This window comes from Sciurus carolinensis, chromosome 15 (assembly GCF_902686445.1).
Source record: "Sciurus carolinensis chromosome 15, mSciCar1.2, whole genome shotgun sequence".
Taxonomy (NCBI): domain Eukaryota; kingdom Metazoa; phylum Chordata; class Mammalia; order Rodentia; family Sciuridae; genus Sciurus; species Sciurus carolinensis.
The window spans coordinates 33,984,783-34,000,962 of record NC_062227.1 but is presented as its reverse complement, the minus strand read 5'-3'; the positions used below and the strand labels follow the sequence as shown (position 1 = coordinate 34,000,962).

General features: G+C 41.1%; 1 protein-coding gene across 1 annotated transcript in view; it reads right to left on the bottom strand.

Annotated features, from left to right (window-relative positions):
• Nucleotides 1-16,180, bottom strand: part of Lama3 (laminin subunit alpha 3) — a 263,204-nt gene that overhangs the window by 200,935 nt on the left and 46,089 nt on the right. The window contains 3 exon segments of the mRNA XM_047526418.1: nucleotides 505-675; nucleotides 1,806-1,924; nucleotides 2,602-2,719. Of these exon segments, the coding sequence (XP_047382374.1) occupies nucleotides 505-675; nucleotides 1,806-1,924; nucleotides 2,602-2,719 (408 nt within the window).

Below are 16,180 nucleotides of genomic sequence, written 5' to 3'. Positions count from 1 at the left end.
ATGACCAGAGAGTGCAGAAAGGACTCTGTGGTTAGGAGCTGAGTTGGGTGAATCTTCTCCATCTCTCTCTTCCCTCATCTGCTGCCCTGATGCAAGGGTATCCAGGGGAGGATTCTGAAGTCCTAAAGGATGGCTATACCTCTAGATAGGGAGAGAATGCCACCACATCGGACTATAACATGAACAAAAAACAAACCTGTGCTTTGGCACACCTCTGGGATTTGGGGAGTATTGATTATAACAGTAGTTAGCCCACCCAGACAAGCACCAGACTGACTACTATAATCTCTTACCTTTCATCTTCGTTGAATATAACTATTTTTCTTCAACCAATCAAACTCCTAATTACATCTAGTATTTCAGGCAAGAACATCTCCCATGCCCACATAATTACTGGCAGTAAAGGTTATTTAAAAGTGTTTAAGGCAATTAATTTCATAAGAGAACAAACAAAAAGTAACAAGACAAAAGCAGCTGAGTAGACGCCTACAAAACACTACCCACCCTTCGAGTGACAGTTGGATCCCGCTGTGCTTTGGAGATGAGATGTCCAAGCAGGGTGTTGGTTCGGAGAAAGCGCAAGCGGATGTTTGTCGCCTTGGTGAACTCCCGGAGGGTGTGGGAGAAAGTAAAATTTTTTGCACCTGGACGACCATTTATCAAGGACACCACCACCTAAAATAACAGCACACATGAAGGAGAGGAAAGTCCTTTCATCAACATTTAGCAGCGAGTGACTAAAAACAACACACCCCAAAGCATTTGGTTGTTTGGCCCCATTAGATGTGTGTAGTTGGTCTCAGAACTTGTTTATGTCTAAGAACATCATTGCTAATAGCATTCTCCCTCCCCCTTCCTCCTTCTAACTTCTGGCAATATGTCCTTGAAACTTGGGCTCTCCAGAGATGTTATCATTTCATTTTCAAAGGCTTTGTTCTATCCGTGTAGTTCTGGGACTGTAACACTGTGAAATATTTAAGAGATAATGTTAAATCTACAATTTTAAGGAAATAACCTTGTCGAACTGCAGCAAAGAATTAAAAGTTGAAGTAATCTAAATACCAAATGAAGTTGAAAAGAACTGACAAAAAAAATCTGTAAAAAGTCTAGTTTTTGTTTTAAATTCTGAGTTGATGAAGTTTATGTCTCAACCATTCAAAATGAACTTCTCACCAAGTGAAAGATACTGGAAATAGTTGCTTAAGTAAGATCTCTCTACTTCCAGAGAGAAAGAATGACACGCTTCATGAAAGTTAATTTGAAGCTCAGTTCATTTTCATTATGACCTCACCATATCAATGGACATCTCTGATTTCCCCACCAGTTTGCCTACCCACTCTAATAATAGCCAGACTGATTTTGCAAATCAGTCAAATGAAACCCTAAAGGGACATCTCCCCAACTGATGATGTCCACCCTGCCAAAAGGGGTCAGGGTTTAGCACCTACCCCTCATCTCCTCACTCTTACTGGGGATAATGTGTGATGAGGTAGGAGGGGTCATTACTCCAGTTACAAGTGATCCACTTTCTAAATGTATTACCAGAAAGAGAAGCTCAAGACCTGTGGGCCTTGATTCTCAATCCCTACTTCCTAGGAGAATTCAAGACCCCAAACAGAATTTCCAACTCAACTCATTCCGGGAGTCCTTGATGTGATTCCTTTATCACTAAGTCTCAAGTACTGTTTTCCATCTTGATCTATATTAGATCTTTTTGAAAGTATAATTTTCATAATTATGAAATCTTTGATATCCTCATGTTCATTTCTGAGTCTTACCTCTCACAGACTCCCAAATCTACTTACCTCACCATTTTCCAAAGGTACGATGCGGGAAAATTCAGTAATACAGAGTACATCATCATCCCGGGTGATAATCTTATTTGCCTCCTGCCCAAATTGTTCCAAACAATCTCCTTTAGAATCTAAGAAGGAAATATTTTAATATTATAAAATAAATTATTACCAATTTTTGGTAAATCACTTAAGAAGTTTTGTTTCCTTAAGAAAATATATGAAAAGAGAAAGAATAGAGAAGTCTTAGACTTGTAGGTAAAAGCTTAAAATGAAGTTTTTAATTCATGAAAGAAACTATGAAGACATTCGGAGCACTTGACATTTGGGAGCAACATCTGGAGATGTGGTACTAACTCCTCATGAGGCAAGTTTGTCCTCTAAGGAGGCTTCATGGAAAACCCAATGCAAGATCTTGTAAGGAAAATTCCTGCCCCACTTCAATTTGTTAGAGGGTCCAGAGATACTGACATTCTTGAAGATAAGGTAAGTAATACACTATGCAAGATCCATAAAGGTGGAACTTAGTTGCTAATTCTGTATAAAGAGAAAATGACTGCTGTGGCCCAGTAGTAAGTGCCCCCCAAGTAGTGACAAGAACTATTGTCATAAAAGGAGTTACAAACTCAGCTGTGCATGTGGAATCCATAGAATTAATACACACATGCTGGAGATATGAGGATATTCTGAGGGTAAGTTAGGTGGTTAAAACTGACCATTCTCTACCCAGCCATGCTGAAAGACTAATTTTCTAATTAAATCCATAGTCCGAATTAGTTCCAAAAAATTAAAGTCACTCATTACTTACGAGCAAAATACTGCCATGGTGAGTAGGTGCTTCCAAAGTCTACAGATCTTTCCAAGACCCAAAGATCAGGGCGAGGAGAATTTGCAAATTTGATTAAAACGTAAGCCACGTGGAAGAGCTAACAAAGCAAAAGAGATATCGTTATTAAAGTCTCCTCATCTGTCCACAGCTTCAACCATTTCCATAGGATGCTGATTCCTAAAGCAACATATTCAGCCACCACCCCAGTCCCAAGATGCAGATCTTCTTTTCTAACTGCCAAGTGGACATCTCTACCTGGGTACAACTTCTCAAACTCATCATATTCAAAACCAAAATCATCATCTTTCTCAAATATACACATGGATCACCTTCTCTGTTACACTTTAACCATTATTGGTTATTGGTTAACCCTTGAAATTCAACCAATGTACACGGCATCTTAAAAGTTTATCAAGTCTATACCTCAAGTCTAAATATCAGAGAAGTCTGCTAGCGAGCAATCGCAATCCTGTGTTAAACTGTTCCAGGGCTAGAACATCTGGTAGGAGTGTTATAATCCCTGGTCCAGGTGTTGGAGAGATCACAGCTGCAGAATTAAGACCACGGCTATTAGGTGGGGTGGTAGCCCCTTCTCCCCAGGACCATCTCCACTGGTCTCCTCTTTTCCTGATTGCTCTTCCCTTTATTAATTTTCTCCTTATAAAAACTCTTATCACTCAGTATGTTTTATTTACTACCACCATTGCTGTGTAACTTGTAGTGGGTTCTTGCCCAGTGCTCTGGTTCAACAACAAATCCCCTCTGAGACTTGCATATTCAAAATGTTGCTGTGAGAGACAAACCCGCATAGATACAGTCACCTGATACTAGAAAGAGGTGCCAAAAACATGTTAGAGAAAAGATAACTTTTTTAATAAATGGTATTGGGAAAATTGGATATCCATAAGTAGAAGAATAAAACTAGATCCTTATATCTCGCCCTGCACAAAACTCTCCTTAAAGTTAATCAAAGATCTAGGAATTAGACAAGAAACTTTGTAACTGCTAGAAGAAATATAGGGTCAATACTCCACATATTGGCACAGGTACCAACTTCCTTAACAAGACCCCTAAAGCTCAAGAAATAAAAGCAATAATCAATAAGCAGGGCAGCATCAAATTTAAAAGCTTCCAAACAACAATGGGAACAATTAAGAGCATATAGAGACAGCCTACAGAATGTGAGAAAATCGTTGCCAACTACTCCTCCTACAGGGGATAAATAACCAGCATATATAAAGAACTCAAAAAAATTAATACCCAAAAAACAAAACAAAACAAACAAAAAAAATCAATGGGTCAAAGAACTAAACAGACACATCTCAAAAGAAGAAATAAAAAAGACCACAAGTATATGAAAAAATGTTCAACATCCCTAAAAATCAGCGAAATACAAATCAAACCTATGTTGAGATTTCATCTCACTCCAGTTAGAATGGTAGAAATCAAGAGTACAAATAATAATAAATGCCAGGTAGGATGTGGGAAGAAAGGTACACTCATGCATTGTATGTGGGATTGCAAATTTGTACAACCACTCTGGAAAGCAGTATGGTGATTCCTCTAAAGACTAGGAATGGAACCACCATATGACCCAGTTATCCTACTCCTTAGTATTTATCCAAAAGAACATGCAGCCACATCAATTTTATAGCAGCACAATTCTTAAGAGCCAAGTTATAGAACCAGTCCAGGTGCTCATCAACAGATGGATGAATAAAGAAAATGAAATATATATATATATATATACACACACACACACACACACACACACACACACACACACACACATATATATACACACATATGCATATACATACGTATGTATGGAGTTTTACTCAATGATGAAGAATTAAATTATGGTATATTTCTGGCAAATGGATGGAACTGGAGAACATCATGCTAAGTGAAATAAAACAGACTCAAAATCAAGGGTCAAATGTTTTCTCTCATATGTAGAAGCTAGAGCAAAATAAGGAAAAGGGGGTGCACCATGAAAATAAAAAGAAGATCAATGGAGTAGAAGAAGGGGATTGGTAGGGAGGGAGGAGGGACAGGAAAAGTGAGGAACTATGGATGACCAAACAATCCTATGTACATTTATGAATATACCACAGTGAATTCCACCTTCATGTATACCTATAAAGTACCAATTTTAAAAATAAAGAAACAAATAGAAGGAAGACCAGTAGATAGAGGAAGGGCAGCAGAGGGAGGGAGAAAGGAAGGGAAAAAGGAAGTACTGGGGACCAAAACAGAGTAAATTATATTCTATGCAGTATGATTGAATCAAAATGAACCCCACTATTATATATAACTATAATGCACCAATAAAAACATTTTTTTTTAAATGTTGCTGTGAGGCAGAGTGAATGATCTCTGAAGAGAGATCACAGTGCTCACCACCTGCTTCAGGCATGTTAAACCAACAGGCAAGGATCCAACTGTTCATCCTGCTTAGATGGCTTCTTAATGGCTTCTTCTGTTAAAAGCCTTTCTTACTATCGGGTACTTATGTTTTTAGTCTTTGGCCACTGAGAATACTTCAAAGCACACATGAATGATGCTTGAGATTTACCTATATAAAGGAGGGCTCTTCATGAAACTAGAAAGCACCAGGCTGTGGAGTTGCTATAGATAGAAAAGCAAAGATGTACATTTTCAAAGAAATAATGTTCAGGGGTTAAAGACAAGAAGGCAAATATCTGAGAAGGACTGAATTGCAAATCTCTTTGCATGTGCTTTTCTAACAAACTAAAGATGGCTTTAGTTTTGTTGATGATTTTTTTAGGTAGAAATTCAAAGTAGTGTTTTAAATGATGTTGTAATAAGCAGATTCATAACCATAAAAGATAGACTGTGACTTTGACTTCAGAAAATTTCCAGGTGAGTATGTAAGAAGACAGTACCATCTGATCTTTATTTCTTTACCTAGTCTATGTTCTAAATCCTCTAAAAGTACAGGAGCTTGTGAGCTCCTGGCATTCCAGGGTCTTCTTGGATTGCATGTAATAGGTGTTCAATAAATGGTAAGAATGAATGAATGAGAAAATTAAAGCTGTGTAATTGCAACTAGCTCCAAGAGGCAGATACCAGTTGCCAAACACAGAGATGGAGATGAACCCCCAAAACTTCTGCCCTGGTGCCTGAGCTAGTAGAATCAACTCCCATAGGAGAGAATCCCTGCCCTGCCACCTACTGGCTGAGTGAGGGCAAGCACATCACTTAGCCACTGAGAGTTGATGTAGTTGCCGATAAATAATAACAAAATAATCACAAAAGATACTTAAATGAATAAGGAACAATACTAGGCCAGGCACAGTGGTACATGCCTATAGTTCCAGCTACTCAGGAGGCTGAGGCAGGAGGTATACCTCAGCCCAGGAGTTCAAGATCAGCTGGGGCAACATAATGAGACCCCACCTGAAAAATAAAAGAGGAAAATCTATTTCCTATAAATTTTATATTCTCCTTCTTTTTTTTTTTTTATATTCTCCTTCTTAAAAAGCACCTGTCATGCCCTATGGCAAGTATTGGTTTCCATCCACTAAACTGTGACATCTTTTTGCCTTACTCGTTCTGTATTCTCAAGATAGGTGCTGAATGCACCTTGAATTGAAAGGAAATGAACAATGGGACAAAGCCTACGTGAATGAATTTAAATTTATATCCAAAATAAGCTTCTTATCTCGCTACACATCACACACCTGCCCCCCGCCAAATCTAAGTTTATAATGAAAGTGAAACCAATCTGTCAATAGCTTCTAATTTAATCAGCATATTGATCAGTAAAGCAGCATTTTCTAGTTAGGCCAACTTTTTATTTTAAGTAGCTTGTTAATCTATAGGAAAGTGCAAAGAACATTTTGCCGTGTTTGTTAACCTACATGTGTGTATAAACACATAAACACACACACTTTTTTTTATTTTTTGAAAGCAAGTTACAAACATCACAACACTTCTCCCTTAAGTATTTCCCAAATATATATACATTTCTCCCACATAAACAATTTCATGCCTAAGAAATAAAACTATTGAAACAGAGCCCCTTTAAAATTAAAAACGACTTCCTAATAACTGCTCTTCTGCATTCCAAACTTCCTTATGTTGTGAATGGAAACTGAGAAACTACGCCCTGACCCTTCCAGATAAGAAAGAAGCTGAAATGGACATGTTCTCTGGCTAGCACAGCTAGCTATATCTACACATGTGTATCTCCTGCCTTTTGTTTCTATGAATTGCAATCACTTCTATAGAACCATCTAATTCAATCCCCAATTGAACCAAAAATTCACTTTTTTCTTTTTACATAGTTTACTATTTCTTATGCAGGTGGACAGTTGAGTCCAGTCATCCAGGATCCAGGCAGGTTCCCTGACTTGGCTGCTGGTAACACTATGTGTACAAAAATCTTATTTAACACACACTACGGCTATTCGACTTTTCCTGATCCTCCTAATCCCCATCCAGGATCCAAACAGGGACTCTATATGGCATGTAGTTGTCAGGTCTCTTTTGTCTCCTTTAATACAGCGCTGCTCCCATGGATTTTGTCCTTCCCAATAATGACATTTTGAAGAGTCCAGAATGTTCCCTAGTTTGTTCTGCAGTCTGACTGTTCTCAGAATCTATCACAGAATCACAGAATGTTCCACAGTCTGAATTGGATCACTTTCTCCTGATGAGAACTAGATAAAGCATTCCTGGCCAGATCACAACCTGGGTAGTGCTGCCTTCTCACTGTGTTACATCAGCAGTCACAGGATGAGAGAGGAGTACACTGTGACTGCGGGGAGACATTTTGAAGCATTTACTTTTATTAACTAAATGAGAAACGTTCCCGCTTTCCATGCACAAGATACAAATAACAAATTACAAAAAAAAAAAGTCAATTAAATTTATTTCATGATTGGTGATCATTTGAAAAACTTGTCAAAAAAAGAATTTTTTTAAAGAAGGAAAGATGCAGATAGAGTTAAACTAAATTCCATTATTGTAACTTGGTTTGAAAGATTTTTACAAATGAAAATACAAACCTCATCACAGGACCAAAGCCAGTGGTGAAAATACAAGTCAGCTGGCCTGAACAGGGTGCTAATCCTGGTCCAAAGAAACCACTGCCCATGGCTCAGATTCCTTCCAAGTCTGTCATTGCACTGGGCTGGAAAGCCCAGTCCCCCACTTATCAGAACGTATTCATGGTTTGGGTCTAAGGAGGACCCTCAGCAACTCTTACATGCTCCCTTGGGAGAGGAAACCTGGATCATTTCAGAAGCTCTTCAGAAACTTTCAGGCTCCAGAGGTCCCGCAGTCGCCTCTCACCCTAGCATCTCTTTCTGAGTGGAAGGCCACTGCATTGCTGACAAGTTCTGACCACCCCAGGTTTCCTGGGTCTTGTGTCAAAAACCTTTTCTCAGCCGTCTTCTTCCTACTGTGGGGCAATTTCTAACCTTCATCCCACCACCTAGAATTTAAATAACCTCAGGCTCTTTCTACGTGGTCAAGATTCAAGTCAACAGGAGACAAAGATTAGGGTAGACACTGGAACCAAGTGAGAGAAAAATTAAGAGTCTCTTACTTCCTGTTAAAAAATAAATAACCCAAAGGGAATTAAGTTATAGTTAGATAAGAGAAATAAATTCTGGCATGCTCTTGCACACTAGGGTGACTATGGATAACAATTACGTACTGTATATTTCAAAGAGCTAGAAGAAAGGATTTTGAGTGTTTTCACCACCAAAAAGAAAAAAGAAAAAGAAAAATAGAGGCAATAAATATATTTACCCAAATTTGAACATTACACAAAACGTCACATGGAGTTGGTCACAGTGGCACATGCCTGTAATCCCAGCGGTTTGAGGGGCTGAGACAGGAGGAGCAGGAGTTCAAAACCAGCCTCAGCATCTTAGCAAGGCCCTAAGCAACTCAGCAAGACCCTGTCTCCAAATAAAATATAAAAACGGCTGGGGATGTGGCTCAGTGGTTAAGCATCTCTGGGTTCAATCCCCAGTACCAAGAAAGAAAAAAAAATCACATGGAATCCCATAAAAGTGTACAATTTTTATGTGTCAATTGGAATAATTTATTTTTTAAATTAAAAAAAGTATAAAAGCCTGAGAAGTAAAATTCCTAAACCAAAGCTTAACCTGAAGATTTGGGCCACCACGGTAACTTGGAAAATATATTAATGAAAGATTTTAAGAAAAAAAAATGCGGGGAAGATAAGAGAAAGGTGAAATATCTGCATCTAGACATACAGCTTTTATACTGATAAGTTTTTAAATGGGGAGTGGTTAATGACATAAAGCATAATCATATTCCCTAAATAGACTGAAGGTATTGAACTTAAGACCAAACTGTCACTCAAGAGCATCTTATCCAAAACCAATAATTTACAAGTAGACTTGGTGGTGAATATGAAGCAGCTGAATTTCCCTGGAGCCCAAGAACTCAGAACTCTATTTCATAATTAACATTTGTATTTTATCCTAACTTCTATTGCTACTCTCAACTGTCAGGGAATTTTTGATCTGTGGCCTGGTTCTCCTTATAAAACTTACTTTTTTCCTCTTTTATGCTTTGTTACTAATTTATAAGAAAATGAGATATGACAGTTGAGTCCCTCATTGAACTGATGTGTAGTCTTAAGAATTTTCTTACAAATCTATGAAAGAAGGGAAATTGGCCTTCAGATGTCTGGTTCTGACTGATTATGTGACCTCCTTTGCTTCTGAGGCTGATTCTCTGTGCTCCCCAAATCCCCACCCACTGCCTCACTCCTTCCACTTTTAAAAACTACTTTTCCTCTTTCACTGGTGAAATCAAAACCACTTTCCCAAATCCATGACTACATTAGTATCTGCACATCCCCTTCTGCTTCTGGAGGGAGGAACCCTCTGTCCAAAGCCAAGTCCTCCTCCCTCCACACACCCTTGCCTTCTGTTAAGTCCATCTCACCAGCTTTTAAATGTCTCTGTCTTCCCAGAGAAGTCCTGACCTTCCGTCTATGCCCTCTTCTAGCTCCACACGCCCCTCCCATCACAGTTACACTTCTTCGGGTTGCTGGGTGCTGGTACAGTCCCCTTCTCTCCCCCGTGTGTTCGCACAGTCCCCTTCTCTCCCTTGACTCACCCCTCGCCTCCTCCAACTCACTCAGAGTTCAGTTCCCTCACCTTCCACACTATTTGTTTCTCTCTAGCCCAAACTTCTCACATTAACTTCAGGGCCATATTTCTGGCCATCTAAGAGATAGTACTCTTGGAGGTGTCTTACTTCCCCCTCAACTCAAAATGGCCCTAACTGCAGCCTGACCCCAGCCCCCTGGAGCCTGCTAACTCCCATTTCACCGGCAAGCCTTGGCTTCTCTATCCCTCTCATTAGCTGTCTGCATTCTATGTCTCATGGGGCACCACGCTACTCCTTTCAAACTCTCCTTGCAAGAGTAAAAAGGATTTATGTCTTGAGTGCACACAGTCTTGTGAATCCAAGATGTGTGCTGGATTATCCTGCCCACTCATAAACCCAGCAGGAGTGCTTTGGCTCCACGTAGCTCTAGGCCAGGCCAGTCCAGGGCCCACTGGATGAGGGCAATGCTGGTAGGTGGCCAAACCTCTAAGGATGGCGCTTCCCATCTGAACTCTGAACATTAGAACTCCCCTGGGCTCCAAATGCTCCCACCCAACTGTTCTAGATCCTGCAAAGACACGCCCCACACACAGGCACCCTTCATGATACAACAAACATGTGGGACAGGATGACCCTGCCGGAAAGGAGGAGGCTCAGGGTGTGAAGGGACACAGCCAGATGTGCTGCAAGAAGGTGGCCAGGCAGGAGAGTGAAGCCCACATAGACTCCACACCTGATGGACATTAGGAGCCCTGCGTCTATACCCAGCATCATTAGGAGGCAGGTGACCTTAGCTGAGTTCAGTTGAACTCTCTTGAGCCTCAGGTGCCTGAAATCCAGCTCTGGGATTTCAGTTAGGCACTAGGGAATGAGGCCTGCCCTAAAAGAGACATGAAGTAGAACAGGAGCCAGGGAAGTGGGCAGGGTGGCCAGACAGACCTACCACAGAAAGTACAGGTGAATCAGGGAAACTGGAGCCAACAGCCCTGGGATGATCATCTCCAGGCACAGCAATGGGCATGGGAGCAGCATATCCCCATCCTGCCCACTGGTGGAAGGAGAGTCTGAGGGGGAAAAACATTCTCCATGGCAGCAAGAACCATTCCACTAAAAACAATCCAGCCCCCTGCTTCTCTGGGCATGAAGTTTGATCTTAAGAAAGTTGTTGATGAATGGCTAGGAATTCTGGAAAGGACAGTCTGGTGTTAGTGTGGGTGGAATCCCAAAGTTCTATCACCTTCTGCCCCGACGCAAGGGCCTGCTCCTATTTGCTTTCCTTGGACCCATCGCTCCCCAGGCCCAGACAGGAGAGGATGGCCCCCTAAAGTCAGCATTGGTTTATACCATCCTATCTTGCAAATGTGGAATATTAGAGCTATTATAGCTACACTAGGAACTACATGAACTTTTGAAGAAGGAATTCTTATTTCTAACATTTTTTCTTGGAAAAAATCAATGTACGTTGTAAATATCTGATGTAACTTTTGGTACCCACCATTTATACCTGTATATGATTTACTCCAAGGTAATGTTATATTAACTAAGATAATATTCAAATGTGAAAATGCTTCCAATGTAAAAGAACATCTCACTAAGGACCACATAAATACTGACACTGAAGGGGTAGGAAGCAAGGAAATAGAGGGGCATAGGGGCATACAGAAATATGGATGGAGCTTCCATAACATGAAGTGCAGAACACACACGTATCTAACTAGATGTGACTGCACATTTATATAAATGAAAAAACATGCATAAAACAACACTTCAAGTTTCATCGGCTGTGTGTCATAATGGGTGAGTGTAGACTCTGGAGCCAGAATGTCTGGCTTCAGTTTCAAAGTGTGTGATTTTTTAAGAGATTAAGTTGTGAGATCTGCTTGATCTCTTTGGACCTTAGTACCCTTGTCTCTATAAAGAAGTGATAACAGTACTTAATATTGCAGTTTGTGAAAGGGTCTATTGAAATGCATTTCTCTTCCCTGTCTGGTTATTAACCAGTTAAGAAATAAGACAAAGGAAGAGGGCAGATAAGGGCAAAATGTCTCCTTTATTTCTAGTGACGCTAATATCAGTGGACACAGGTTGTGGCTACTGATGGTGGACACCCATTAGATACCCATTGTGGCTGGGACAGGATGAAGCAAAGAAGAGAACTCTGACCAGGTTTGCTCTTCAGGACAGAGCTGTGACACACAGTTCTGGATTTCATGCTCACTATCCAGAAGAAACAGAGCTGCCACCCAGGTGGAGCCCCCTCCACACAGAAGGAAACCTCAGGGAACGTGCACCACATAGGGCCAGTGTGAGGAGCGAGAGTGGATTCCTGCAGAACACTCAGCACAGAGCCAAGCACCCAGGAAGCGCTCCCCCAAGAACAAGTGTGTTTCAGGAGGAGCAAGGACATTAGAGAAAGTGCTCATAATGGGGAAGGGAATTGGAGCAGGGGTCTCAGATGAAGGAGAAACGCAAAAATAAAATCAGAAGGAGCTCAGTGGGGACTGTGATGTGCTAAGAAGTAAGATTAGTTGCTCACCTCTTCCAACAGGCACCCAAATCTGAAACATTCTCTAACAACCTCTTCCTAAGGAGATATAATAATACGACACCAAATGGAAAATCAGACTTTAGTTATTACAAAATATAAATCATCACATGTTCTGAACAAGTGACTTGGCAAAAATCCCAGGGAACCATTCAAAAGATCTCCATTAGCATCTTCATGGTGGGGAGCCAGCCACAGGAGCGCCTTGTTGTGCAGGGAATAGGGAAGGTGGCATGACTGGAGCAAGTCTTACAAATGCGAATGCACGAAAGAAACTCCACCCTGGGAGGAATCAGTTTCTTCTTGTGGTTTTGGCATTCAGTAATTGAGATTTTTCTTTTTTTACTCATTCCTCCTGGCTAAGTGAAGTTAGGCATCTTAGCTATTTGACTTGTAAAGAGAGAGGATAGCTTCCACTCAAGTTGCAATCCAGGTGTTGGTACCCAGGGAATAAATTAACCCAAAAGTTGGGGAAACTTTCTGTGATTTAAAATGCCCATTTGTTCAATTCGATTCTGCTCCTGCTGGTGGCCCAGATTCCCGGGTCCTGCCTCGTATCTCTGCCCTTGTAATCCTTCCCTGGTTTACTCTTTAGCATTCTGTTTGGAAAGGCAAGAGCTTTTCATCAGCCAAGCTAAGAACTGGTAGCTTCCTGAAACTTCTGGTGCAGGTATGCAGGGTCCAAGGATGGCCACATGGGGTTATCTCTTCTCTGTAGTTTAGTTGGAATCTCATTTTCTGTTCAGCAAATTCTAAAAAGAAATATTTACTTATTTTTCTGCTTTATTCCAGAGAATCAATAAGAGAAGTTGTGTATGTCTGCCTTTTGCTCTGCAACTAAGCACTTTAAGGGGGATTAGTGGTCACACTTGGTTAGAACCAGCCTGTGTCTACCATGGCAGGCTGGTTGTGGTTGTGGTAACCACCAATGCCAAAATCTCAATGGCTTAAAACAGTGAATGTGTGTGTAGCTCATCAATGCCACATGTATATTTAGAGTGGTACTTTCTCTGGGTCTCCTCACTTAAGGACACAAATGGATGGAGGCTCTACTGTCCGGAACATCACTGACACAGAGGAAAGGGACTGTGAGGTACTGGGTACCAAAGCAGACTCCACGGCATCAAAGATTTGGTGATGTTCAGAACACCTTGAGACTGGAAGCAGAATTGGAATCCTGCCGAGCTGGAAGCACAGACACACTGTTAGAGGAGCCCCTGCAGACCAGTGTGGACCCACAGTCCCTGCTAAATTGGAAATCAATGGCAGAAGCTCAGGTTTCAGAGGTGTTGAGGTTTTCCTTTTTCCTCCCACACTCCCCGTGCTGGTCCTGAGGATGGCTGTGACTGAGAGATGTGATCAATCCCTGACAGGCATCTAAGCTTGGAGAAAATGATACTGCTGTGCTCTCAAACTAAAATGTGGAGTAGAAGCACCTGCAAAGTGCTAAGATGTTAAAACGCAGATTCCCAAGCTATAGTTCTGGAAATAAATTCCAACGCAGGTCTTCAGGAAGCACCAATGATTGGTTCTCATGACCAAGAAACCTAGATCAGGCCAGACTAATAGGGATGACCAACCACTCTGGCTTGCCTGAGCCTGTCTTAGGTTTAGCACTAAAAATCCTGCATCCCAGAAAAACCTCATAATCTCAGATTAACCTGAGATGACGGGTCTATGGATAGGACCTAGTATTAATTCAACAAACTCCTATTTAACTTTGGAAGATAAACAAAAAGTCTCTTGGGAATCTTCCCAAGGTATCCCAAGCACAGTTAGCAGCTCTCTCCATGGTGGTTATACTCACCAGGGTGGACCCTAATTTTTATTCATGCATCTCACTCCCCAAGAAGAATGTGAAATTCTAGAAGCCAAGTGCTGTTCACTAAGCTAGAAATTCAGGAATCCTCTGCTTTGCTCCCTGAGTTACAGGTTAATGACCAAAACTGAAACTCTGTCTGCTTGGATTCCTGAGCTTGAGGAAGTACAAGGTCAAGAGCCAGGATCCTGCACAGATGGCTGCAGTGGCAGGTGAAAAGGAGAAATGGTAACACCTGAAAAAAGGTTTAGTGAACTCAATTATTAAAATGAAAGTAAGAAGGAGATGAAAGAGGAAGAGGGAAACTAGCATTTGTTGAGGATTCTATGTTCTGGGTACTAATGCTTACATGTTTTCTAGCCTTCCCAGCAATCCTAGTGTATCAGTGCTACTATAATCTCGATCTGCCCATGCAGACTCCAAAGTTTGGAGAAGATGCATGCACAACATGGTGTGCAGGTAACAAAGCAAGGACTCAAACCCACATCTGTCTGACTCCGAAGCCTGTGCTTGTTTGCAATTAGCTATCCTGCCATCTCAGACGCTACCAGGTCAGACCAGGCCAATGTGGAGGAGTTTGATGCTGAAAACCTGCTCATCCAGCAGGTCCTGAATTCAAAGAGACTTTCCTCCTGGGTGGTTCTGCCAGTGCTGGGAGTTGCTACACATTCAGATTTTCCAGTTGATTAATTTATTGATTAAATAGGAGGAATAAAAAGAGTTACCTGAGTTGAGGTTTTGCCACCGTCTCTGGGAACTATGTGTCCCTGGAATACTGTATTCATTACCACTCTTGAGGCTGTTTGGGAGGCTCTGTTCTCTCCTCTTTCTGGACCACATCTTCTTGCACGAGGTTCTCCCCTCTTCTCCACTGCCCAACCTGTTGCTGGCCTCAGGCTTTGCCTCAGCTGCCTCAGTTCTTCACCTCCTAATGAGCCCTTCTTCTAGCTCCTGGCCACTCAGTGTGGTCCACAGACCAGCAACCTCAGGAGAATCTCTTAGAAATGCAGAACATATGGGCACACTGCAAACTTCAATCATCTAACAGATGATTGAGAGGCATGTTAAAGTTTGAGAAGCACTGGTCCAGCCCATAACACATATCATTTGGCCATTAGAGGCCACATTTCCAGTACTGCTCTTTGTCCTATGGAATCCTAGTCTCCAGCGAATTTTAAGACAATGGATTTCCTCTTCTGAAGAATTAGCCTTTTAATTACTTTATCCCTAGCTAAAGGGGTTTCTAGGAAACCTACTCTACATCTTGAAATTGTGCCATGCCAGCAGCTGCCAAACCATCTTTATAAAGAGCTGGCTCTGCCAGGCATGGCGGCACATGCCTGTAATCCCAATGACTCGGGAAGCTGAGGCAGGAGTATCACAAGTTCAAAGCCAGCCTCAGCAACTTAGCAAGGCCCTAAGCAACTTAGTGAGACTCTGTCTCAAAATAAATAATAACAATAATTTTAAAAATAAAATAAAATAAAAAATAAAAAGGACTGGGGATGTACCTCAGTGATTATGCTCCCCTGGGTTCAACCACAGTATAAATAAGCAAATAAATGATGTAAAATAAAAAGCTAGCCCTATTTTTCCAGCCAGTGGAGTGTATGTATTCCCCATTCCACAACTACAGACCATTTTGTGGAGAAAATAAGTATCTTTAGGCAGCCAACATACACTCTATTTGTCCAAATCTATCTGGGAAGGGATAATTCTATTGAGCAAGAAATTTTACATGTTTTGAAATGTCCCACTTGGCCCATAAAATATGTAGTTACTAGGCATCAAATAAAGATAAAAATATATTTTTAAAAAGATATTTTAGCGTAGAACATGCTTTACTAAGCCCATTTGTCCTCCAAAGTGATAACTTTTTTTTATTGTGTTGCTGGGGAATCAAACCAAGGGCCTCAAATATGGTAGGCAAATAATTCTTAACAAAAGGAAGATGAATAGCTAGGAAGAGGTACAATGTGGGTGGGAAGGGGTCTTTTAAAAGAAAGTCTCAAGACAGTATGAGTCACGGTACAAATGCTTGGGATGAATCTTTATATATTTAGACACAA